This window comes from Rhinoderma darwinii, chromosome 6 (genome assembly GCF_050947455.1).
Source record: "Rhinoderma darwinii isolate aRhiDar2 chromosome 6, aRhiDar2.hap1, whole genome shotgun sequence".
Classification (NCBI taxonomy): Eukaryota; Metazoa; Chordata; class Amphibia; order Anura; family Rhinodermatidae; genus Rhinoderma; species Rhinoderma darwinii.
Genome location: NC_134692.1, coordinates 96,167,429 through 96,194,988, shown reverse-complemented (window position 1 = coordinate 96,194,988; position 27,560 = coordinate 96,167,429). Strand labels below are relative to the sequence as shown.

General features: G+C 42.8%; 1 protein-coding gene across 2 annotated transcripts in view; it reads right to left on the bottom strand.

The window, feature by feature from the left end:
• The window catches only part of KATNIP (katanin interacting protein), a 361,314-nt gene that overhangs the window by 267,983 nt on the left and 65,771 nt on the right, over window positions 1–27,560 (bottom strand). For both annotated transcript variants that reach the window (XM_075830061.1, XM_075830062.1), the window contains 2 exons: window positions 24,109–24,185; window positions 19,944–20,013 (listed from right to left, as the gene is read on the bottom strand). In XM_075830061.1, coding sequence (XP_075686176.1) covers window positions 19,944–20,013; window positions 24,109–24,185 — 147 coding nt within the window. The remainder of the gene's footprint in view (window positions 1–19,943; window positions 20,014–24,108; window positions 24,186–27,560) is intronic.

The following is a 27,560-nucleotide window of genomic DNA, read 5'->3' as shown; positions in this document are numbered from 1 at the left end:
CTCATAAAGTGTTAAATTCTATCACCTACGCCAAACTGTTTAACACGCCCCTCATCCTGCTTAGTACCGACGATGAAAAGGCGTTTGACAAAGAAGCATGGCCCTTCATGAATCACACACTTAAAAAAATGTGGATTCCCTTCCAAACTTATTTCAGGGATTTTTAGTATGTACGCTTCCCCTTACACATACATTAAGGTAAATTAAACTCTCTCTAAAGGGGTTGTGATCAACAACGATACACGACAGGGTTGCCCCTTGTCTCCCTTGTTATTAATTTTGGTAATAGAAATGCTCCTCCAAACCTTTACGACAAAATACTGCTATACATGGCCTGATTTTTGGGAAACAGGAATTCAAATTGGCTGCTTATGCAGACAACCTTTTGATCTCTAATCCTAATAAAGCATTTCCCACAATTCGACATGTGTTGGACAGATTCGGATTTGTGTCTAACTTCAAAATTTATGTCTCAAAATCACAGGCACGCAATATATCTTCCGGTCTTATTAAATTTCAGGAGAATGCTTACAAAGTTCTCACTAAATGGCATCTTACCCCTGTTAGACTAAACAGATGTACGGCACTACATCAGACACATGTTGGAGATGTAATAATGACAGAGGTACCTTATTACACATATGGTGGGAATGCCCCGGAATTTTAAAATTTTAGAAACAGATCTTCCAACATATCATATCTATTTGTGCTACTACCCTGCATCACCGCAAATCGCCCTATTAGCTCTACTCCCCATTCACTTTCCCAAACACTCCCAGAAACTTCTACGGCTGCGGATTGCAGCTGCATGCTTACTAATTCCACTCCACTGAAAATCGACTGAAATCCCATCAGCTCTACACTGGGTTTCTAAGGTAGAGTAATAGCTAGGCTGGAAGAACTATCTCACTGGGAATTACGCACACACCACACCTTCACCCAGGTTTGGAAAGACTGGATGACTCAGAAACCTCACATATATAGTTCTCTGGAGAACTAACATATAGGGATCTGGATCCGATTGGTCTCCCCCACGCCACATTTTGAGCAGATATCCCTAACATGTATTTACATCTCTAAGCTTCAAAGGTTCCATTCAATCAATCAGCTAACCTCTAGTTTATGATAAATTTATGGTACGAATACGGTACAACTAGAAGTATATACACATTGGCATACGTGATCTTTTTATCTTCCACAAGTGGTTCTATTCCTTTGTTACCACCCCCCTTGTTCTACCAGTTTGTGTACTGCACTTATGCCATTTGTCGTGGCATCCTCATGCCTTTTTTGATTTAAGCCTCTTCAATTGACTGCATTGCTACAGATTACAATTGTGTTATTGCTATCTCATGTAACATTCCTTATTGTGCATTACCGTATTTTACGTGTGTATGTAAGTGGAGACTGTTACCACTCTATGACAAACGGTTTCACTTATGTATTATTTGTTGATAAACTTAAATAAAAAGATTTAAAAAAAATTAAGAAATTATCACGGCGAGGATTATGATGCAGCTTTTGCCACATATTTCACCTTTTCCATAGCAAAGGGTGAAATCTGCAGCATACTCCCAGATTTGTACAGATTTTTACTGTTGCTTGTAAATGGAACCCCCACTAACTGGTAAAAAGTGGCCTCTGTCTCTCCTCACCAAGATGTCTGCAGTGAGGAGTAATGTCTACATCAGTAGTGTCACGATCTGTGGGTATGTGGACCCATTGGGCTGTACCGCCATAGCTGGATAGCAGCTTGCCAACAGAGTACCAAGTCAATATATAAATAGTCCAAGCACAAGTGTACCTGTAGTGGTTCAGACAGTAGCAACGGATAGGCACACATGGGACCTTGATAGCAGACACCAGACATGGTGTAACACAGCAGACGGAACCAGTGGCACAACACGACTCCAACAAATTTAAGGCACAGGAACAAACAGTACGGGATACAGGGTACAGGTGGCAGGGCACGGGAATAATGGGAACAGGATAACACTAAGGTACCATTTGCAAGACTAACAGGAATATACAACAACGCTCAGGCAATGCGCAGAGGTGCAGGGCCCTTCTTATAGTCCAGGGTTATCATGTGCTAATTAATGAGAATTCCCATGTGTGTGCGCTGGCCCTTTAAGGCTGGGCTCAAACGTGCACGCGCACCCTACAGGACAAAGCGAACCGGAGTGGAAGTGAGCGCTGGCGTCTCCTGGGGAGAACACACGGGTCAGCACTCACAGATCCATAGCTGTGGCCGCTGGGGGTGAATAATCCCGACAGTCCGCGGCCATGGAACCTACAGTATCCCCATCTCACGCCCCTCTTCTTGGGGCCAGAGCGAGAGAGGAACTTCTTAATGAGGTTAGGGGCATTGAGGTGCTCTTCAGCTCCCAGGACTATTCCTCTGGACCAAGCCCCTTTCAATCCATGAAATAAAAACTTCTTCCTTCTACTTTTTGAAGTCCAGGATCTCCTTAACCTCAAATACATTGGTAGAACCAATTGGAGCAACTGCAGAGCTAGGCATTTTTGTGTAGTAGTTGAGGAACTCAGGCTTCAGCAGGGACACATGAAAGGAGTTGGGGATCCTGAGGGTAGGAGGCAGCCAAAGCTTGTAGGAAGTTGATTCGTTGTAGGATCTCAAAAGGTTCCGAGGAACCTGGGAGCAAACTTGTACGAAGGTACCTTTAGACAGATATTCCTCGAGGACAGTCAGACTTTGGTACCCGGAAGATACTGAGGTGGCTCTCTTTCGCTTCATGCGGTTGACCGCCAGCAGAATAGAGGACTGGCTTTGACACCAAATCTGTAGAAAGTCCCTGAATGCTGAGTCAGCTGCGGGCACCTGGGACGTAGCTGAAACAGGAAGACGAATTTTTGGATGTTGGCCATAGAAAATGAAGAACGGTGTAGAAGCAGTGGACTCACTTGTGTGGTTGTTGTATGAGAACTCGGCCCAAGCAAGAAGCTGTACCCAGTCATCATGCTGCATGGAGATGAAGTGTCGTAGATAAATCTCCATGATTTGGTTAAGCCTCTCGACTTGACCATTGGACTGGGGATGGTAGGCTGAGTAAAATTCCAACTTCACATCTAGGAGTTTAGAGAGGGCTCTCAAGCATCTCGAGGTAAACTGAACGATATGAAGAGGCAAGCCATGCAAGCAGAAGATGTGTTGAATGAAGAGGTGAGCCAGTCGAGAAGCAGAAGGTAGTCCGGTCACAGAACAAAATGAGCCATTTTTGAGAACAGGTCCACCACCACCCAGACCGTATTGCATCCAGCAGAGGAAGGAAGGTCTGTGACAAAGTCCATTGCTATATGCTGCCAGGGAGCATTGAGCACAGGCAGAGGTTGGAGCAGACCAGCAGACTTGGAGTGAGCAACCTTGTTGGTAGCGCACACAATGCAGGACGAGACCAAGTCCACAATATCTTTGGGCAGCGTGGGCCACCATAAATTACGGGCAATCAGATCTCGGGTTTTAAGAGCACCAGCGTGCCCAGCCAGTTTGAAGCTGTGCCCCCAGCGAAGGATTCTCCTCCTGTCTGCCAGGCGCACAAAAGTCCTCCCCAGAGGGATGTCTCTAACTTGCAGAGGATTAACAGAAATAATACAGGACGGATCAATGATACTTTGCGGCGACTCCACTGTGTCCTCTGTTTCAAATGACCTGGACAAGGCACATTTTTGTCAGCAGGACGGTAGTGGAGCACAAACTGGAACCGGGTGAAGAACAGAGACCACCTGGCTTGACGTGGGTTAAGCCGTTGGGCCGACTGGAGATAGGTGAGGTTCTTGTGGTCGGTATATATCAAGATGGGGTGAGCTGCGCCCTCTAGTAGATGTCTCCACTAATCCAGAGCCAATTTGATGGCAAGTAACTTCCGATCCCCAATTGAGTAATTGCGCTCTGCGGGAGAAAAAAAAGTCTAGAATAATAGCCACATACCACTGCCTTCCCTTTGGAACCTCTCTGGAACAGAGAGAAGGTACACCTGCACCAACAGTGGAGGCGTCCACCTCCAACGAAAACTGTCGAGATACATCAGGATGATGGACGGTTGAGGCTGACGTGAAGGCACTTCTAAGGCTATAAAATGCAGATTCTGCCTCTGGAGTCCACACCTTGGCGTTCATACCTTTTTTGGTGAGAGTAGAGATGGGAGCGATCAGTGAAGAGAAGTTTGGGATAAACTGCAGGTAAAAGTTTGTGAATCCCAAAATATGCTGTATGGAACTCAAGCCTTGAGGACGTGGCCATTCCAGGGCAGACTTTACCATCTCAGGATCCATCTTGAGGCCTTGATCCGAGATGTAGCCCAGGAAATGTAGAGAATTCTTCTCAAACACACACTTCTCTAGCTTGGCATACAGGCAATTCTCCCTTAATCGCAGCAGAACTTGACAGACATGTCTCGGATGCGTCGTCGAATCTGGAGAAAAAATCAAAATGTCACCGAGATAGACCACAACACAGAGATAGAGGAGATACCGGAAGAAGTCATTGACAAACTCTTGGAAGACCGCTGGAGCGTTACACAGACCAAAGGGCATTACCAGGTATTCATAGTGCCTGTCTCGGGTGTTGAATGGGGTCCTCCATTCGCCACCCCGGTGGATTCGGATCAAGTTGTAAGCCCCACACAGGTCATGTTTAGAAAAAATCTTGGCTCGTCGTATGCCGTCAAACAGTTTGGAAATTAGTGGCAACGGATATTTGTTCTTGACTGTGATTTGATTGAGGCCCCGGTAGTCGATGCAAGGCCCGAAGAGATCAGTCTTTCTTCTTGATAAAGAAGAACCCGGCCCCGATTTTTGTATGAAACCGCTCTCCAGATTCTCATTGATATAGGCTGACATAAACTAAGTCTCTGGCAGGGAGAGAGGGTATACCCGTCCATGAGGAGGGGACGCATTAGGAACCAATTCAGTAGGACAGTCATAAGCCTGGTCTGGGGGAAGCGTCTCAGCCTCCCTCTTGCTAAAGACATCCGCAAACTGAGAGTAATGAGGAGGTAAGCCTGCCAACGACTGAGGCAGAGGAGGCTGGGCTGGATGGATCTACAACAGACAGCGATTGAGACACTTGGAGCCCCATTGGAGAACCTCTCCGGAATTCCAGTCCAGGACTGGGGCATGTAGTCGAAGCCAGGGAAGGCCCAGCAGCACAGGGTTGACGGCTTTGGGCAGAAAAAGAAGAAATTAAATTAGCTCCGAACAAAGGGCTCCAACTTGGAGCTTCAGTGCTTTGGTCTGATACAATTGGATCGGGCAGAGGCAGTCCATTCACTGAGGCAACAGCGGGCAACTGGAGAAGATCCACTAGGTCTTTTTGGATGACGTTAGCTGCGGATCCAGAGTCCAGATGGGCAGAGACCCAATGCGTCTTTTCGCCGGACACTATGGTCACTGGGATAGATAGTTTTGAAGAGAGTTTTTTTTTTATAAAGAGCTGTATCGCCTAGGGTTGTCTCTCGAACCAATCCTAGGCATTGGAGTTTTATGGCCTCTGAGGGCACAAATGCACAACATGGCCTCTGAGGCCGCAATACAGACAAAGTCCCAAAGTGAGATCAGGGGGGAAAAGACGGTTGTTATGGCAGCCCAGGGGCCTAATGAAGGCCCACAGGGCTGCCATCACTCTGCCTCTGCTAAGCCCTCCCTGTGGTAGGGCTTAACAGATGACTGTAAAAATGACGATATACTGCAATACATTAGTACTGCAGTATGTTGTACCAGCGATCTAACTATCACTGTTTCAAGTCCCCTAGGGGGGGCTAATAAAGTGTGTGAAAAAAAGTAAAAAAAAACTTTTTAGTAGTGAAAAAACAAGAAAAATGTAAAGTTAAAAAAAAAAAATTTTCCCATTTTCCCCCTAAAGTAATGTAAAACATAACAAAAGTTAACAAAATTGGTATCGTTGCGTTCGTAAAAGTCTGAACTATTAAAAATATATTGTTTTTTTTAACATGCCCAGTGAACGCCGTAAAAAAAAAAAAAAAAAAAATGCCAAAATGGCTGTTTTTTTGTCAACTTCGCTTTAAAATGAAATGTAATAAAAAGTGATCTAAAAGTTATACGTACCTAAAAATTATACTGATAAAAACTACAGCTTGTCCTGCAAAAAAAATAAGCTCTCACATTGCTAAATCAGTGAAAAAATAAAAAAGTTATGGCTCTCAGAATGTAATGACACAAAACATTATTTTTTTTTAACAAAAAGTAAATTATCAATAAAAGTAGTAAAATATAAAAAAACCTATATAAATTTGGTATCGCCGTAATCGTATTGAGCCACAGAATAGAGATAAGTTGTCATTTTTATCGCAAATTGAAAGCCATAAAAACTAAACTCAAAAAACAATTGAGGAATCACAGTTTTTTCCATTTTCAGCCCACAAAGAATTTTGGGCTCCAAAAGTCGCACCAAAAGAAACCACAACTCCTCTCGCAAAAAATAAGCCCTCACACCATTCTATCGACGGAAAAATAAAAAAAGTTATGGCTCTTGGAATGCGGGAGTGAAAAACGAAAATCAAAAAATGGCTTTGTGCCGAAGGGGTTAAAATCTAACATGTCACTTTATGTGGTAATGACTCTGGAATGGTTTTACTTATCTAAGTGATTCTTTTCTTATTTCGTAACTAGCACATTGTTCTTTATGTTAGTGGTAAATTTTGGTCAATATGCTTACTCTTCATTTCTAAAAAAAAAAAAAAATCTAAAATGTAAAGAAATTTGTTACAATATTTGAAATCCTCTGCTTCTAAAATGGATAATGGAACCACACAAATTAGTAAGCAAATAATATTTACTATAGGTCATCTTTATGTAGGCCTCTTTTTTTATTTATTTTTTTCAGGAAGTTATAAGGCCACTAAGTTTACTAGCAGTTTTTCAAATATTCAACAAAATTTGCAAAACATATTTTTTTAGGCACCACTTCAGATTTTAAGTGGTTTTGATGGCCCTATATATTAGAAACCACTCATAAGTCACCTCATTTTAAAAACTGCACCCTTCAATGTATTCAAAACAGCATATAGGAGGTTTGCTAACCCTTCAGGTGTTTCACAGGAAATAAAGCAAGTGGAGGTAAAATGTACAAATTTAATTTTTTCTGACCGATTTTCAATTTAGCAGACTATACCCCTCAAATAATTAAATTAGGGGTGTAGTGAGCATTTGGACACCTCAGGTGCTTTATAGATTTTATTAGAATTGGGCCGTGAAAATGAAAAAAATAAAATGTTGTTTTAGCTCATAATTTTTATTTTCACAAGGAATACAGTAGAAAAGGCACCGCAAAATTTGTTACACAATTTCTCCTGAGTAAGGAAATACCTCATATGTGGTTGTAAACTGCTGTTTGGACACACGGCAAGGCTCTAAAGGGAAAGAGCACAATTTAGTTTTTGGAGTGAAGATTTTACAACATTGGTTTTTGATGCCATGTTGCATTGTGCTGAAATACCAGTGCACTGAAAACCCCGAGAAGTGACCCCATTTGGGAAACTAAACACCTTTAAGGAATTTATCACGAGTTGTAGTGAACATTTTGACCCCACACATGTTTTGCAGAAGTTAGTACACAATGGATAATGCAGATTGTTGCATTTTTCCACAGATATGTTATTTCATATGGAGACACTTACACGATAAATTCTTAAGTGGGTCCTCCGGACTACAGTAATACCCCATATGTGGACATAAACTGCTGTTTTGGCACACTGCCAGGCTCGGAAGGACTGCAATTTGGCTTTTGGTAGAACTGATTTTGGGTATGTAGTAGTTTTGTTTAAAGTTTTACTGGTATTAAAGTTTATAATTTGGCGGGATATGTAAGCTTAGTATATCAGCGCATAATAAGGTGGTAAAATAATGGGATAAATAAATAATACAATTACTTATCCATGGATATTAACGTAGGCTTTAAAACAAAATTTTATGCTCAAGCCAATTTTTTGGTGGCAGGTGCCACACTTATAAAGGGTGTCCAAGGTATTTTCCAAAATAGAAACTCCAGTATGGCCTATTCTTTGACTTCTTCACTAGCCCCATATGCAGCACAAGACACTAAAATGCCATTGTCTCCTCTGCATTTACGGGGCCACCTGTGGGGCCTAGCAAATGATGACGTGGGGTTTTAGGTAAAGAACTGCTGGATCTATAAATTAGTCTGGGCCATCAGTTTGCATCATTGCGTTCCGAGAGTCATAACTTTTTATTTTTCCGTTGGAGCTGTGTGAGGGCTTGATTTTCATGGGACGATATGTCGTTTTTATTAGTATCATTTTGGGGTAAATGCGATTTTTTTTATCAGTTTTTATTACATTTTTTGGGAGACGAGGAAACCAAAAAAACAGTAATTTATAAATATTTTATTGCGTTCAACCGTGCAGTATAAACATGTTAACTTTATTCTGCAGCTCGATACCATTACGGCGATACCAAATGTATCGTTTTTAAATGTTTTACTACTTTTCCACAATAAAAACACTTTTTCTAAATAAAAAAAATGTTTTGGTGTCACCATATGCTGAGATCCATAACTTTTTCATTTTTTTGTCGACGTAGCAGTGAGGGCTTTTTTTTTTGCGTGAGAAAATGTAGTTTTTATTGGTACTATTTTGGAGTGCTTGCGACTTTTTGATCACTTTTTATAAGGTGACCAAGAAAGGAAATTCTGCCATTGTTTTATATATATATATATTTTTTTTACGGTGTTCACCAGGTGGGTTAAATATGATATTTTTATACAGTAGTTCAGGCCGATACGAACGCAGCGATACCCATTAGGGTATGTGCACACGATAACGACCATTACGTCTGAAATTCCGGAGCTGTTTTCAGGAGAAAACAGCTTGTAATTTCAGACGTAATTGCATGTACTCGCATTTTGCGAGGCGTCATTGACGGCCGTAATTTGGAGCTGTCCTTCATTGGATTCAATGAAAAACGGCTCATATTACGTCCAAAGAAATGTCCTGCACTTCTTTGACGAGGCAGTCATTTTACGCGTCGTCTTTTGACAGTGACGCGTAAAATGACAGGTCGTCGGCACAGTACGTCGGCAAACCCATTCAAATGAATGGGCAGATGTTTGCCGACGTATTGGAGCCGTATTTTCAGGCGTAAATCGAGGCATAATACGCCTCTTTTACGCCTGAAAATAGGTCGTGTGAACCCAGCCTTACCGTATTTTTCGGACTATAACACGCACTTTTTAGCAAGAATAAATCTTGATAAAAAGTCCCTGCGTATTATAGTCGACAGTCAATGACCGCTTCCTTAACCCCTTCCCGACCCATGACAGGCCGACATGTCATAGAGTGGAGGGGGAGGGGTGATGTTTGGAGTGGACTCACGCGTGGAGCCTGCTTGATACACTGCAACCTGTTCCTGGGGCTGTGGGAGAGGGATATCTTCCAGGGTGAGCGGAATGTGTCGATGGACCAGGTCATTTTCTGGGTCAGGTACAGCGACGACATTCTTCTCATCTGGAAGGGTACACCCGAGTCATTTGAGTATTTCATGAGTGATCTTAATAAAAATGATCTAAATATTAAGTTGACATATCACTATGATAAACAAGCCGAATTTCTGGATGTTAAGTTATCCAAAGATGTAAATGGCTTTCTTCCGTCTGACGTATTTCGAAAAGCCACTGCGGTTAACTCCTTTCTCCATGCTTCCTCCTCTCATCCCATACAGACCATACAGGCTGTCCCGATAGGGCAATTTTTGAGGATCAGGAGGATCTGTTCCTCCATGGAAGTATTTGAGAAACAAGCATACGACCTTACAAACCGTTTCCTTGCTCGTGGATATGGTAAACGATCGATAAAAAAAGCATATCATCGCGCTAAGAACACCCCTAGAGAGAATCTTCTATTCCCTAAACCGAAAAACAAATCTGAGATGCAGGTAAGATTCACTACTGAATATCATTCACGCTGGTTTCAGATGAAAGACATTTTAAAGCAGTTTTGGCCTATTTTACTCACAGACCCTACCATCGAAAAATATATCTCCAAATACCCGAGTGTATCTGCCCGACGTTCAAGGAATCTTAAAGATAATCTTGTCAGAAGCCATTACCAACAACAAAAAAGTCTGAAGTTCCCTTTTGGCACTAAGGGCCCGAAGTGGGGCTGTAAGGCCTGTGGACACAGCGTTGCATGCTCTAATATTGAGAAAGCAACATCTTTCATGGATTCAGCAGGTAAATGTACTTACAGTATTACACACTCTATTACCTGTTCAACTAGGGCAGTGGTCTACTATGCCACATGCCCTTGTCCTAAGATATACGTTGGCCTTACCACCCGAGAGCTCAAAGTTCGGGTGAGAGAGCATATTCGAGATATTATAGCGGCAAAAGATATAGGGAGTCTCGAAACTTTGAAACCTGTCGCAAGACACTTCAAGGTTCACCACGCTTGCGACCCAACAAAATTCAAAGTTAAAAGGGATTGACTGTATCGAACCAAATATTAGAAAGGAAGAAATCTCTAAAAACTTGGCACAATGTGAATCAAAGTGGATCTGGACTCTGGGGACGATGAGTCCTTTTGGACTTAATGAAAATTTGAATTTGGCTCCATTTCTTTGACCATTGACCTCCAGCGGGTCATTTTTAAGTATGTTTTATGATTCCTATGTGCTTGTCTAACTGTTTCCCTTTTTACTATAGAGTATATCTATTCTACCATGTCTGGAAAGAAATGAGCGGTGAATGCTGTGATGAAAATTATCAACTTCATGAAGAATAATATCCCATTCTATATTTATTTTTCAGTATTTTGTATTTTTTATTATTCTTTTTGATGCATACCGCATTATTCGCACGACATATATTGTAATATGTTGTTTCACTATATGTATATGTCTTTAATATGTATTGATATGCACATTCTTGAATTATATATACAATTCTGTTGCACATTCACTTTTTCACTTATATATTTTTATTTTTTATTATATATTTTTTTATTATATATATATATATATATATATATATATATATATATTTGTTTACTATTTTTTAGACACCGTATATAAACATATATTTATATTGTATTTATTTATTAATTTGGTATTCAATAAATGTTATTGTTTGTTGATACACACACACATTATTACTGCATTATTGCTATATATTTATTATTATTATTTTTCCATTATTTATTTTTGTATGTGTTATTTTCACATCACTTTTTACACAATTTTTTAATGCACGTCATTAACCCCTTAATGACCAGCCTATTTTGGACCTTAATGACCAAGATATTTTTTACGTTTTTCAATCGTCACATTCCAAGAGCTATAGCCTTTTTATTTTTGCGTCGACATAGCTGTATAAGGTCTTGTTTTTTGCGGGACAAGTTGTATTTTTTAATAGCACCATTTTTAGGTACATATTATTTATTGATTAACTTTTATTAACTTTTTTTTGGGGGGGGAATAGAAAAAAATCTGAAATTTCGCCACTCTTTTTTGCGTCCTAAATTTACGCCGTTTACCGTGTGGTATAAATAACACAATAACTTTATTCAGCGGGTTGTTACGATTGCAATGATACCAAATTTGTATAGTTTTTTATGTTTTACTACTTTTACACAGTAAAAACGCTTTTTTTTCTAAATTATTTGTTTTTGTGTCTCCATATTTGAAGAGCCGTAACGTTTTTATTTTTTCGCCGATGCGGTTGTATGAGGGCTTTTTTTTTTGCGGCACGACTTGTAGTTTTTATTGGTACCATTTTGGAGTAGATGCGACTTTTTGATCACTTTTTATCAAATTTTTTTAAAGTCAGTATTCACAGAAAACAGCAATTTTTCCATAGTTTTTTATTAATTTTTTTACGCCATTTAATAGATTTATAGTCGGGGTCGTTATGGACGCGGCGATACCAGATATGTGTAACTTTTTAACTTTATTTTGTTTTTTTAATAGTAAAGCATTTTGTAAGGGTATGTGCACACGCACTAATTACGTCCGTAATATAGGGACGTATTTCGGCCGCAAGTTCCGGACCGAACTCAGTGCAGGGAGCCGGGCTCCTAGCATCATAGTTATGTACGACGCTAGGAGTCCCTGCCTCGCTGCCGGACAACTGTCCCGTACTGTAATCATGTTTTCAGTACGTGATAGTTGTCCTGCAGCGAGGCAGGGACTCCTAGCATCGTACATAAGTATGATGCTTGGAGCCCGACTCCCTGCACTGTGTTCGGTCCGGTACTTGCGGCCGAAATACGTCCGTAGATTACGGACGTAATTAGTGTGTGTGCACATACCCTAAGGGGAAAAGCTGGGTTTTTCATTTTTTTTCACATTTTTTTTAAAATTAACTTTATTAAACTTTTTTTTCACTTTTTTTAATAGTCCCACTAGGGGACTATAATATGCGATTCTGCGATCGCATTTATAATACACTGCAATACTTTTGTATTGCAGTGTATTACTGCCTGTCCGTTTAACACGGACAGGCATCTGCTAGGTCATGCCTGCGGCATGATCTAGCAGGCATTCACTCCAGGCAGACCTATGTGCCATTAATATATTTATATAAGTTAATCATGTCCCCCCTTAGTCGTCTTTTTTCAAGACTAAATAGGTTTAATTCTTTTAATCTTTCCTCATAACTTAAATTCTCCATGCCCCTAATTAGCTTCGTTGCTCTTCTTTGTATTTATTCCAACTCCAGGGCATCCTTTCTATGAACTGGAGCCCAGAACTGAACTGCATATTCTAGATGAGGCCTCACTAATGCTTTGTAAAGTGGCAATATTACATCCCTGTCCCGTGAGTCCATGCCTCTTTTAATACACGACAATATCCTGCTGGCCTTTGAAGCAGCTGATTGACACTGCATGCTGTTATTTAGTTAATGATTTACAAGTACACCCAGATCCTTCTCAACAAGTGAATCCGCCAGTGTAGCTCCCCCTAGGACATATGATGCATGCAGGTTGTTGGTACCCAGATGCATAACTTTATATTTATCTACATTAAACTTCATCTGCCAAGTGGATGCCCAAACACTTCGTTTGTTTAAATCCGCTTGCAATTCATGAACATCTTCCATAGACTGAACTATATTACATAGCTTGGGGTCATCTGCAAAAATAGAAATAGTGCTATTAATCCCATCCTCTATATCATTAATAAATAAGTTGAATAATAGTGGTCCCAGCACTGAACCCTGGGGTACACCACTTATTACCGGGGACCATTCAGAGTAGGAATCATTGACCACAACTCTCTGGATACGGTCCTTGAGCCAATTCTCAATCCAATTACAAACTATATTTTCTAAACCTATAGTCCTTTATTTACCCATTAGGCGTCTATGGGGGACAGTGTCAAATGCCTTTGCAAAGTCCAAAAACACTAAATCCACAGCGGCCCCTCTGTCTAGGCTTCTGCTCACCTCTTCATAAAAACAGATTAGGTTAGTTTGACAACTTCTGTCCTTAGTAAAACCGTGCTGGCTGTCACTTATAATACTATTTATTGTCACATAATCCTGTATATAGTCCCTCAGTAGCCCCTCAAACATTTTCCCCACAATGGATGTTAAGCTTACTGGTCTATAATTACCCGGGGAAGACCTAGAGCCCTTTTTGAAAATAGGCATCACATTTGCCCTGCGCCAGTCCCTTGGCACTATACCAGTCACTAGAGATTCTCTGAATATTATCACAATCTTCACCCACTATTGTCTCTTTCACACTCGCCTTCATATAATTTCTCACATACAGACATACACCACCACCTTTCCTATTTGTCCTGTCTTTCCGAAAAAGTGTAAAACCCTGTAGATTTACAGCCCAGTCATGTGAAGAGTCCAGCCATGTTTCAGCAACACCAACTATATCTATATTTTCTTCCAGTATCAAGGCCTCCAGCTCCCCCATTTTGCTTGCTAGACTTCTGGCATTTGTGAACATACACTTTAACTTGCCTGTCAGTTTTTCACTTTTATCAGAAATGTGATTTGACATTATTTGGGCATTTTTTTTTACACTGCTGTATTGTAACGAAAGGATCTCCTTATCTTGTTGCCTAGTCCCCACATTCTGTTTCTCCCCCCACCAATATAGTCTGACACCTCTCTAACCTGGCTATCCCTTTTTTTTCTACATTGACCTCCCTCCTCAGCCCTAGTTTAAATATATTGCGTTTGGTATTTATGTGTTTTCACACCACTCATGTCAACACACACATATCTCTTATTCTTTGCACAACATATATTATTAAATTTTCTAAACAAATGCAAATTACCTGCTTGTATGTTCATGTAATTCTAATGGGGCTATTCAGATTATTATTTTTATATAAATTCGTTAATTTATTTGAACATCACAAGTTACGTATTTCTGCTTCAGTTCTGCACATTTTCTATCATGTTTGTCTACACATACTTTTCGTTATCACACTAACCATTATAGTGCCAATATATGCGATTATGCTCCACAGTTGTATTATTGTATTTTTTATTCTACACCGCCCCTCTTCCGGGCTTAGTCTGTCCAGACGGGTGCGTAACACACAGGTCTGTTTACTTACCTCCCAGTGGGACTTCTCTGTGCGCTTGCGTCGGGGGGAGGGGTCTGGCTGTTCTGCGATTCGCGTGTCTACATCGAGGTGGGCGTGTCTCTTCGGCGTCAGACGCCGCTGATCCACGCCCTCTTTGATGACGCGCGGTCGGAAGCATACAGCTGGCCATCTCCACACCTGGCGCAAGACGCCAATACTGACAAACCCCCTGTGACGTTCAGTGTGCTGTACTTGTACGCGATTGGACAGACGATTCTCAAAAGGGAGGCTTCCGCTGGAGACACGCCACCCCCGGACGAAGGCATTCTGCCGAAACGCGCGTCGGGTCTGACGTTCTCTCTCTGCAGAGGTGCTCAACATGGGTATGTGCATGTCTTTACCTTCTACATATTGCTCTGTCTAAACCTCTCTTTGACACTATTGATTGTATCTCACTGTGAGTTCAACCTCATTTGGACGATGTCTAGTTACAGGGGCACTGGTGCTGCAGCTTTGCTTCACTTCAGCCCTCTGGACATATTTTTAGATTAACACTACATTGTTTATGCCATTACCTATTTAATGTTTTATACTATTGTCCAGATAAACTGAATTTGTTTGTGTATACCACCTATATGCTCATGCCCTTGTCATACTTCATTTGTGTACATATGCCCTCTGCATTTGATAGACGTTTTTAGTCATGCTTTGCATGACTCATCTTTTAATAGTGATTTTTCAATAAAATGTATATATTTTTCATCATTTATGTGTTGTGTTAATTGTACCCTACACTCTATAGGTTGTATATTAGACATTGTGGGTCAATGCACCAAGGTTTACTTGGTTTTACTAGGGTCTTGCCCTATATATGGTCAATAGTAGCACTGTTCACACATGCATACTGGCAAGATCATTTCCTGAATGTACCAATAGGTTTATGTTGATACACTGCAAGTGTCAGCTGTGTGTTGCAGCTGACATGCTGCTCTAACGGCCAGTAATAGCAATTGCAGCAGCAGCAGCAACTAGTTAAAGGGAGTCTGTCGCCCGATATCCGTATTGAACTACCAACAGGCTATTATAGATAAGGCTAACCTAATTCTGATCTGTGTTATGGCTTTCCATAGAGTGCCTCCTTTGAAGAGGAAAAGCTTTTATTACATCTATGCAAATGAGCATTTTGGAGCAATGAGGGCGTCACCGTTGCTCCAAAACTCATACCCCAAGTTCAACCCGCCTCCCTCCCTTCTTCCTTTAATTGACAGGGGCCAGGCAGCGTACTAGGCGAGTTCACGCCAGGTTTGGCGTGCTACTATGGTCAATAGTAGCACTGTTCACACATGCATACTGGCAAGATCATTTCCTGAATGTACCAATAGGTTTATGTTGATACACTGCAAGTGTCAGCTGTGTGTTGCAGCTGACATGCTGCTCTAACGGCCAGTAATAGCAATTGCAGCAGCAGCAGCAACTAGTTAAAGGGAGTCTGTCGCCCGATATCCGTATTGAACTACCAACAGGCTATTATAGATAAGGCTAACCTAATTCTGATCTGTGTTATGGCTTTCCATAGAGTGCCTCCTTTGAAGAGGAAAAGCTTTTATTACATCTATGCAAATGAGCATTTTGGAGCAATGAGGGCGTCACCGTTGCTCCAAAACTCATACCCCAAGTTCAACCCGCCTCCCTCCCTTCTTCCTTTAATTGACAGGGGCCAGGCAGCGTACTAGGCGAGTTCACGCCAGGCCCCATAGTTTAGTGAACGTGCACGTCCCTACATCCTAATTGGCACATGCGCAGTAGTGCAGATTAGAAAAGGTTGTACTGAGCATGTGCCGTATCCTAATCGGCGGCATGCACAGTGTAATCTTTATGCTCACCATTCTAATCAGCACTACTGTGCACGCACCGATTAGGATGTAGGGACACGCGCGCGCTACACTACGGGGCTAGGCGTGAACTCAATCAAAGGATTTTGGAGCAACAATGACACCCTCGTTACTCCAAAATGCTCATTTGTATAAATGTAATAAAAGCTTTTTCTCTTCAAAGGAGGCACTACACATCAGAATCAGCTTAGCCTAATCTATAATAGTCTGTTGGTAGTTCAATGTGGACATCTAGTGACAGACTCCCTTTAAAGTGGTTTTCCCATAAATGTCAGATAAATGTGGTTCCTACTTCTGGGACCCGTACCCATCTCTAGAACAGGAGTTATGGAAACAGGCAGGGGAGTAGCTAGGGTGGGGGGCTGGCGGGCACAACTAGGTGGTATGGAAGGGGGGTGCCGAAGAGCAGCTGATCGCTGATGATAGGCGCCCCGTATGTCGGACACCTGCAGCAGCTTTATCAAGAGCCAGGAAATTACGGCGTTCTGACTGGGTTCTGTGACGGCCAGGGAGTGGACCAGTCCAGTCACCTGACCTCACGTCAGTGACATGAGGTCAGGGGACAGGTCCACTCCCGTGCTGCAGCCTTCCAGCTCTGCTTCTATTCTGTGCTCTGCTGTTACACACAGCCAGCCAAGAAGCAGAGAGGAAGCTCCGCCCACAGCCTGTCCTGACCTGTGATGCTGTCAGCAAGGAGACATGGTGAGTGCCTGTGCGTGTAGTGTTTATACAGTGTGTCCTTGTGTTTGTATGTGTATGTGTATGTGTATGTGTGTGTGTGTGTGTGTGTGTGTGTGTGTGTTTGTCTCTTACATCTACGACATTATCTGTACTCAGAGAGTTATCACTGTGTTATCTGTGATGTTACATAGGACTGCAGGTAACAGCTACTACATTATCTGTAATCAGAGAGTTATCACGGTGTTATCTGTGATGTTACATAGGACTGCAGGTAACACTACTATCAGTATTTAGAGAGTTGTCACTGTTATCTGTGGTGTTACATAGGACTGCAGGTAACACTACTATCTGTATTCAGAGAGTTATCACTGTGTTATCTGTGATGTTACATAGGACTGCAGGTAACAGCTACTACATTATCTGTAATCAGAGAGTTATCACGGTGTTATCTGTGATGTTACATAGGACTGCAGGTAACACTACTATCAGTATTTAGAGAGTTATCACTGTGTTATCTGTGGTGTTACATAGGACTGCAGGTAACACTACTATCTGTATTCAGAGAGCTATCACTGTGTTATCTGTGGTGTTACATAGGACTGCAGGTGACATAACTACATTATCTGTGCTGTGTACATATGTTCCTGTGTGCGTATATATAGGTCTGTTTGTGAATGTGTCTTTGTGCTTGTATATTTGTGCCTTTTATGTATATGTATATCCCTGTCTGTGTATTTATCTGCTGGTGTGTGTGCGTATATGTGTCTGTACGTCTATATATTTACCGGTATGTATATATTCCAGATGTGTGTATGTATATTTCCCTGTATGTCTGAATATCTGTCTTTATGTATGTACAGTATATATGTTCCAGTGTTTCCATATATGTGGTTCACTTTTGGTTTGTGTAGGGGGCGGCAATAGAGAGTCCTGCACAGGGCGCCATCCAAACTAAGGCCGGCCCTGGCTGTCACCAACCCTAGTCAGAAGGAACTCCGCCGCTGCTTGCACCGCATGACCTCCTCGTCTCCTCCGGTAAGTCACACCATGCAGAGCGGAGAGTGGTAGCGGTAGGCTACAACTCACCGGTCTGTTCACAGTGTGCCGCTAAGTACAAGGGGGGGGGGGGGAGTGTGGCGCTATTTAAAAGGGGGGAAATGTGGCGCTATTTACAAAGCTTGTAAAATGTAGAAATGCTTTTATACTCGAGTTACATTAAAAAAATTGTGAAAAAAAATTACACGTCATTGATTGGTAGAGAGAGCAAACATGGCAAGGGGGAAGTAGATGTCAGGAAATAAGTAGGGGGGGGGGGCACCAATCTGAATCTTTGCCCCGGGTGCAGGAGAACCTAGCTACGCCTCTGGAAACAGGGCAGAGGTGGGACCCACATCTATCTGACATTTATGACAAATACTGTGGATATGGTATAAATGTCCCCCATGGGAAAACCTCAATAGCGACCACGGTATTTAAACAGTTAGGAGGGGGACGGCCCCGTCCAAGAGCCCAACGCCCCCCCGCAATGCATTCAGGGGGCACCAATGGTTGTCAAGGCAGCCCGGGGGGCCTAATGAAGGCCCCCAGGTCTGCCTTCTGTCTGCCTCTGCTAAGCCATGTCTCTGGCAGGGCTTAGCAGAAGCCTATAAAATGACAATATACTGCAATACAGTTGTAATCGCTGGTTCAAGTCACCTAGGGGAACGAATAAAATGTGTAAAAAAAGTTAGATACATTTTCAGGAGTGCAAAAAAAAGAAAAAATATTTAAAGTTAAAAAAAAAACACAAACCCTTTTCGCATTTTTCCCAAGCACAATGTAAAAAATAAGAAAACTGGTATCGCTGCGTACGTAAAAGTCCGGACTATTACAATATACCATTATTTAACTCGCACGGTGAACGGTGTAAAAAAAAAATAATAGTTAAAACACCTTAGCACTAAACAAAAAATTAAATAAAATAAGTCATAAAAAAAAATGGTGCCAATAAAAACTACAGCTCGTCTTGCAAAAAAGTGGTGAAACAGAACAAATTTTATTTTTAACAAATAGTTTCTTATTTGTAAAAGTAGTAAAATCTAAAATTATTTTTCCCTATTTTCCGTTGTCTAAAACCTGGGTGTGTCTTATAGTAAGGTGCATCTTATAGTCTGAAAAATACGTATGTATAGTTTTTTTCATTATAAATTTTTTTTATAATTATAAAGAACTTGATCGGAGAAATAGGGTGATTCTTGTTTTTATTAGTTTTAATTATTTAGTTTTCGAAAGCATTTTATTTGACTTTTTTTTTACACTTACTAGATGACTTGAAGGCCTGATCTTCTGATCCCCTGTAGTACTTATGTAGTGAAGTGTATTGTAACTTATGTAGTGAGGTGTTGTATTGTCATATTTTAACTGACAGTCGGTCTAAAAGGCTTCCGTACATGTCCGACCAGGAGACCATTGTTAGGCTTCCGGATTGCCATAGCAACCAACGGCACCCTGCGATCGTACGCAGGGGGCCGATGGGGTTCAGAGGGAGTCCCCCAGTCAGTGTCAACCATTTAAAGGGTTAAACAACAGCGATCGGAGAAAACTGTGATCTCCGCCGTTGCATATGGATGTCTGCTGTATATTACAGCCGGCACTCGAGGATGTCGTGGGCACAGTTCCAGTGCCCGCTTCATCCTCAGTGTGTAACTGTACGACCATTTGCATTAAGTCACAGTTAAAATAGGCGTATGGTTATGCCCATATGAGGGAATTGGTTAAAGCCCATTTCCATGGCATAAATTTATGGCAAAAACATGAACTGCTCATCTAGTATTTCACATTACATACCTTTTGATCACTTCTGGAAACAGGTTTATTATCGATATTCTGGAGAACCTTCAACAATTTCTTCTGCTGGCTGAATAAGAAGGGAAATATCAAGTTAAACATCAAACAATTATTTATTTTGTTAACAGATTTTCCTTTGTTGGTTGTCATACAGAAATAGTAGCTCTAAAGCATTAGGGGAGATTCACACGAGCGTTGCGTTTTTGCGCGCGCAAACAACGCGGCGTTTTGCGAGCGCAAAAACCATTTGACAGCTGCGTGTGTCATGCGTGTCTGATGCGCGGCTGCGTGATTTTCGTGCAGCCGGCATCATAGAGATGAGGCTTGTCGACGCCCGTCACTGTCCAAGGTGCTGAAAGAGCTAACTCTTTCAGCACCCTCGACAGTGAATGCCGAACACAACAGCGAAAAACCTGTAAAAAAAAAAAGATAAAGTTCCTACTTACCGAGAACTTCCCGGCCGTTGCCTTGGTGACGCGTCCTTGGTGACGCGCCTCTCTTGACATCGGGCCCCACCTCCCTGGATGACGCGGCAGTCCAAGTGACCGCTGCAGCCTGTGATTGGCTGCAGCCTGTGCTTGGCCTGTGATTGGCTGGAGCTGTCACTTGAACTGAAGTGTCATCCCGGGAGGTCGGACTGCAGGAAGGAGACAGGAGTAATCGGTAAGTTAGAACTTCGGTTTTTTTACAGGTTCATGTATTTTGGGATCGCAAGTCACTGTCCATGGTGCTGAAACAGTTTAACTCTTTCAGCACCATGCACAGTGAATCTCTCCCGACGTCGCGGACCGGAAATTTTTTTGCCGGGTTCGGCCAAAACGAGTTTGGCCGAACCCGGTGAAGTTTGCCTCGGTTGTCGGGGTTCGCTCCTCGCAAAGACACTCCGTTTGGATGCTTGGAAACAGAAAAGCACGTGGTGCTTTTCTGTTTTCATTCATCCTTTTCACTGCTGTTGCGCGAATCACGCTCGTCCCACGGAAGTGCTTCCGTGTGGTGCGCGTGATTTTCACGCACCCATTGACTTCAATGGGTGCGTGATGCGCGAAATACGCAGAGTTATTGAACCTGTCGCGCTTTTTGCGCAGCAGACAAACGCTGCGCAAAAAGCACGGACTGTCTGTACTGCCCCATAGACTTGTATTGGTCCATGCGTGCCGCGTGAAAACCACGCGGCCCGCACGGACCGAATACACGCTCGTGTGAATCCCCCCTTATAGTAAGGTTTGATTATTTGAAGTATTGCAATGTATTATAACACACACCAGCTTTTGATTGATGTCAATTTTAGATGAGAAAAATTGTCATCTAGGGACTACAAAGCATGAATTGCAAGATTAAGTTGATCCATTACATGTCAAATTTAACTGGAAATGTAAGGCCCTAAGTGTCTCCCTTTGTGTGAAGTTTTCTAATATTCTATTCAGTTGTCTCAGAGTTATCTTGGCCTCCTACATGAGTAACAGATGCAATTGGAGTACACATTAGGGCTGTCAATATGCTTGCCACAGACCCTGAATGGCAAATAAACCTTCACCACTGTTCATTTATATTGTAAATCAATGTAGATTTATAGAGAACCTTTCACCTGCCCATACATGTGCAGCTGAGTGCAGCATGTAATATGCAGCAATGCACAAACCCTGGGGCACTTTAAATTTTTCTCTTACCTTACTCCGTTATTTAGATATTGGCGCCGTTATATTTGGCGCCGATATTTAAATAACCCCCTGAACTGTCAATGGGGCGTGTTTAGACAAGGGGGCGTGTAACATCGCTGTGACACTGTCCACTCAGCTACGGACAGTGCCACAGCAAGAGCTGGAGAGAGGAGAGCGTGTGCACGCGCAGTTTGGAGCTGTACACGCATACACCCGCACGCTTTCACTCACTCTTCAGCTCTCGGCAGACAAGGACAAGACTGTGTGATCTCTCGTGAGAGATCGCACAGTCTTGTCCATGTCTGCTGCGAGCTGAAGAGTGAGAGCGTGCACGCACAGCTCCGATATGCGCGTGCATGCGCACACGCTCTCCTCTCTCAAGTTCTTGGCAGACAAGGACAAGACTGTGATCTCTCGCGAGAGATCGCAGTCTTCTCCTTGTATGCCGAGAGCTGAAGAGTGAGTAAGGCCTCGTTCACACTGAGTTTTTTGCAGGAGGAAAATTCAGCCTCAAAATTCCACTTGGGATTTTGAGGCAGATTCTGTCGTTACTGCACGTCGTTTGCAGCGATTTTCGCAGCCTTTTTTCGCCCGCGGCCATTGAGTGCTATGGGCAAAAAACCCTGCGAAATACGCTTTCTCTGCCTCCCATTGATGTCAATGGGAGGTCAGAGGCGTAAACACGCGAAGATAGGGCATGTCACTTCTTTCTCCCACGGGGCGGTTTTACTGCTCGCGGGAGAAAACCGCCCACACCTCCGATTGAAATCAATGGGAGGCATTTTCGGCCGGTTTTTGACGAGTTTTGCGGAGCGGTTTCCGCTCCAAAAAGCTCGTCAAAATACTCCGTGTGAACAGGCCCTAAGAGTGCATGCGCGCACAGCTCCGAGCTTGCGATCACAAGTGCCATTAAAGCGGGCACTTGATCTGCAAATGCTCCTGCGCTGCACGCTGCAAGCCCCGCCACTCTGCTCTGAGTGGCAGTTCTAGCGATTCCCGATTGTCTGCTAGAGCCGTCACTCAGAGCAGACCATGGCACTTAAGACCAATGCACCTGGGGAAGGTAGTCTGTTTCTCGTATACAAAAGGTATGTTTACAATGCCCGCTGCCTCCCCTATTTTGCTATGTCAGCAGTTTAGAGGTATCAAAACTGCTGACAGATTCCCATTAACGACAAAGCTGAATAATAGTCAGCAATCAGAATCTTTCTTATATTTTGCGCTGCTAATTTGCTTCTTTGATATATTCCTGTATTGTCTCTACTCAAACATGCCTGTTGCTGCTCCCCTAATTGGCTGCTACGGTCACAATACTGGCCAAAATTTCTGCTAACTACATACATCTATTATTATAGATGATTTGTCACCATATAGACTTCCTTCTGAGGGCATCTGTCAGAAATTGTAATAAAACTTGTGGTTGGGTAGATAACAAGAAATGCATCTGTATGCAAAATAGCTTGTCTCATTTGCGAATAGCCTTCATTGTTTAGATAGGCACAGTGGCAAGTCCGTATGAGAGGCTATAACTGGTACATCAGTAAATGAGACAAGCTGCAGTAGCAGGCAGTGCCACTTGTATGGACAAGCCACTGTGCCTATGTAAACTAAGTACAGTCCATCAACGTTATAGTCCCAGAGAACCAGCTTAACTCAGAAGTACATAGTAGTTTTCCCATTACTAGCAATGGAGAGTATCCGCACACATGCAGCCAGCTTTCTGCTGGGAACCTGCACAAATCAGACATTTAGAATATATTAAATTGATATGCCATACATTTTAATCGTGGTAAAACCACTTCATATTCTATAGATATTTATAATAGGACATCTGATGACAGATCTCCTCTAAAAGCATAATTCAGTGGGGAACCAATTCTTACATTACAGATTAAGAATAGTTGGGGCGTCTTCCATAAGATCATTGCCATTCTTATTGAAAACAACAATACTATGGGACTCTCCATCACTAAGAATAAGTATGTGGAACAGTTTTGCTACCTTCGTTTCAGGACATTGCAGACAATTCCGCTCTGAAGCCTTTTACATCTCTAGCACACGACTAAGTTTGGGCTGTGAAAAACGATCCGTGTTCCCGGCCCGACCGGGTCGTGAAGGTGAACGGGACTCCTGGCATTATAGACATTTTATGATGCTAGTAGTTCCTGCCTCCCCACGAAGCTGCTTTTCCGAACTAAACAAAATGATACAGTATGATAAACAGCAGTTCCGCGGGGAGGCAGGGACTCCTAGCATCATAAAATGACTATGATGCCAGGAGTCCAGTTCACCTGTACCGTGGTTGGGCCGGGAAATTCAGCCGACACTCGGACCGTTTTTCACGGCCCGATCTCGGTCGTGTGCAAGAGCACTTAATGGACTATATTCAACACACTACAGCAATTTCAAATACCTTTGAAAGAAAATGAATATTTCTTTCTTGCAATGGTAAAATAACCATAATTCTTGAAACATTATTCCAAACAATTATATAATTGAGTTGTTACCTTATTTCCATAAGGTTGATTCTTTTAATAGCTAGTGAGATAACTCCTTCTTTCTTTTCTTGTGAAGATGCTGAACACTTAAAAAACACAAGAAATATTTAGATTGATTTTTTTTCATTTTATACCCACATTGTTGCATATTCAAATGCCAATTTCCAACAGTATCAAATTTTATGTATTACCCATGTGGCAACCTGATCATATTATCCCACTGCAGAGCCATTAGTTATTATCATTACTGGTAATCTCAGTGCAAATCCAAAAATCTGATACTGAAAGGGACCTGTTTAGCTCCCAGCGTATATATGCCAAACTTATCTAAAGGGCTACATTCACCAGACCGAGTCCTCCGTCAGGTTCCATGTTCCATCAGATGTCATATTGCAGATATTCTCCCTTAGAAGCAATGCAATACCTCCATAATACAGTATCCTAGAGATGTACCATAGGCGGACACATGTAGTGCTCTGTGGTATGAAACCGTGGAGACTCTGTGTGCCGTATTTCCTAGACAAATTCCTAGTTTGTGGACACTGAAGAACTTTCTGAATAACAACAGCTGATGCACATGAAAGTAAACAGAGCGAAGACTGCAGAGTCATTCTAAGGGTGTGTTCACATCACCGCTAGTTTCCGCTGAGGGGTTTCGTCTGAGGTTTCCGTCGGGTTAACCTCTCAACGGAAAGTCAAACAGAAAGCTTAGCTTCCGTTTCCCTCACCATTGAAGTCAATGGTGACGGAAACCATGCTAATGGTCTCCGCCTGTCACCGTTGTGACCGGGTTCCATAGTCACCGTTCAGACAGGATTTCCGTTTGACTTTCTGCTGAGGAGTTAACCCGACGGAAACCTCCAACGGAAGCCCTCAGCAGAAACGAACGGTGATGTGAATAGGCCCTAAGTCAGTGCTTTTTTGCAGTTTCTGAGCAATTCACGCTTTTCTGTATTTTCTTGACCAACGATCCAGTTTTGGAATTGCTAGTGTCCTGGATATTTCTGCTTCATGTCCAAATTTACTAATACAATTATATATTTTTTTTTAAACCTGTTGAAACCTGAACTGTCTCATTGTAAAATGATTACGGTTGTGCCCGCGGTCGTTATCCACCAGCACGTCCTACTTACTGGCAGCCACGACCGCAAAAGACACTTTCTTCTGCTACGCCACGTATCTGTCAGAACTTAAATACATGTTGTCACGTTGGGTGCGTGGACCCACTGGGCCGTACCGCCTTGACGGTATGGCAGCTGGCCAACAGGACGCAGTCTATAGTTCGTATAGTGTACCTGTGGCAGCTAAGACCGTAGCAATGACAGGCTCGGCTGGGACTTAGGCAGCAGGAAGACGTTAGGCGTGGTGTAGCAGGACAGGCGTGGTATACAGCACAGCACGACTTCAGCTCAGTACGGCACTCGACCAGGATAGCACGGGATACAGGCTACAGGTACAGGAACGGGGAACACTGGGAACCACTAGGAGACCATCTACTAGACAAACTTAGGGTATGAAAATGCTCAGGCATGGGAGGAAGGGGCTGGCCCTTCTTATAGTCCAGGGTACTCATGGACTAATTTAGACATTAAACTCTGGTGCACGTCCTGGCCCTTTAAGAGCAGACCCGGCCAAGGTAAGCGGAAGTGAGCTCTGGCGTCTCCTGAGGAGGAGACTGGGGCCAGCGCTCACAGACCCATGGCTGAGGCGGCTATAGTGAGGCGGTTACCTGCCAAGCTTACAGCGCCAGACACGCAGGATAAAGCATTGACGAAAGTGCCTGAGCACTGTCACTGGCTATAAATAAATTATTTGTTTGGATAAACACAATATTGGTGTGCATAGTACTTTTTCTCTATTGGATCGGGTTGGGCCCCTACTAATGCACCCACGCCATTACCTAGTGCTATCAGAACCTCGTTACTACTCTATACAGGTGGATAGACACCGATTGTCTGGCCAGGAATGGCAACGCAGACGATCGACTGGATTATGTCTGTATTGTGGCCACAAGGGACATTTTGTGCACCAATGTTCTCTAAAGCCAGGAAACTCCAGCACCTAGGCTTGAATGGAGAGACAATCCTATGTGAATCTCCCTCAACCTCTAAATTCTCTCCCAAAATGTAAATTCTCTCCCAAACTGTCTATTCCTGTCAATTGTCGCCAGAGAAGTATCAAATAGTGTGCCTTTTACTTGGATTCCGGAGCGGCTGCAAATTTTATACAGAAGGACCTGGTAGACAGTCTTTACTTGGCTACTGTCCTTCTGGAGAAACCTCTGGTGGTTGTTTCAGTTAATGGACAGCCCCTGCCGGACCCTATTCTGTCTATTACTAAGCCACTAAGACTACAGATAGAAGTTCTCCATTCGGAGCGAATTGCCTTCTACATCATAACTAAAGCCATTAACCCTCTCCTGCTAGGATTGCCATGACTCGGCCAGCATGCCCCGGCCCTTAAATGGAATTCCGGAGACGTCCTCCAGTGGGGACCCCAATGTCTGCACCGCTGCCTGCCTCAGGTTCGTCCCGTCCTTTCTCCACTACCTCAATCACGCTCAGGATTGCCTCCACAGTATGCCAGCTACACTGATGTCTTCTGCAAGAAGGAGGTTCTTTCTCTTCATCGTCCATATGACTGCCATATAGACTTGCTTCCTGGAGCTTCACTCCCTCGTGGAGGGGTCTACCCACTTTCCTTGCCTGCAACCCATGCCATGTCGGTGTATGTAAAGAACCTGGTGAAAGGGTTCATCAGGTAGTCTTCCTCACCAGCCGGAGCCAGATTCTTCTTTTTGGAGAAAAAGGATGGGTGACTCCGACCGTGCACTGATTACCGTGGGTTAAACCAAGTCACAGTAAAAAACAAGTAACCCTTGCCGCTGATCTCTGAGCTCTTCGACAGGAATCGCGGATAGAAAGGACCTCTTCAGTGGCACATCTCTTGAGTTAAGGAGCCTATACAAATGTGAGGAGGTTTTTGCAGGGTATTTGGTTTGTGCCAACAGTGTCTCAAACTCGTTTAGAGGTCTATGTAGAGGTCCACTGGTGATGTATGGAATGACTGCTTTTTTAAAGGATGCATAGTGGACGGGGTGTAATGACGTGCGACTTCGGTCATCGGTCCATTCCTGATAGGACCTTCATATTGTTTCTGACCGGCATGTACAGTTCACGACAAAATTCTGGAGAGCCCTGTGTCATTTTTTTGAATGTGAAGCTGGACTTCTCTTCTGCCTATCACTTAGTCTAATGGTCAAGTGTAAAGGATCAATCAAATACTAGAGAATTATCTCCGTCATTATTTCTCTGCCCAACATTAAAATTGGGTAAAGTTTCTGCCTTGGGCGGAATTCTCTTACAATAACCATACAAGTGAGTCTACTGCCTCCTCTCTGATCCTCTCTGATTCACATCTGGCAGTAAACCAAGTCCGCGATTATTCAGGCAGTGGAGCAC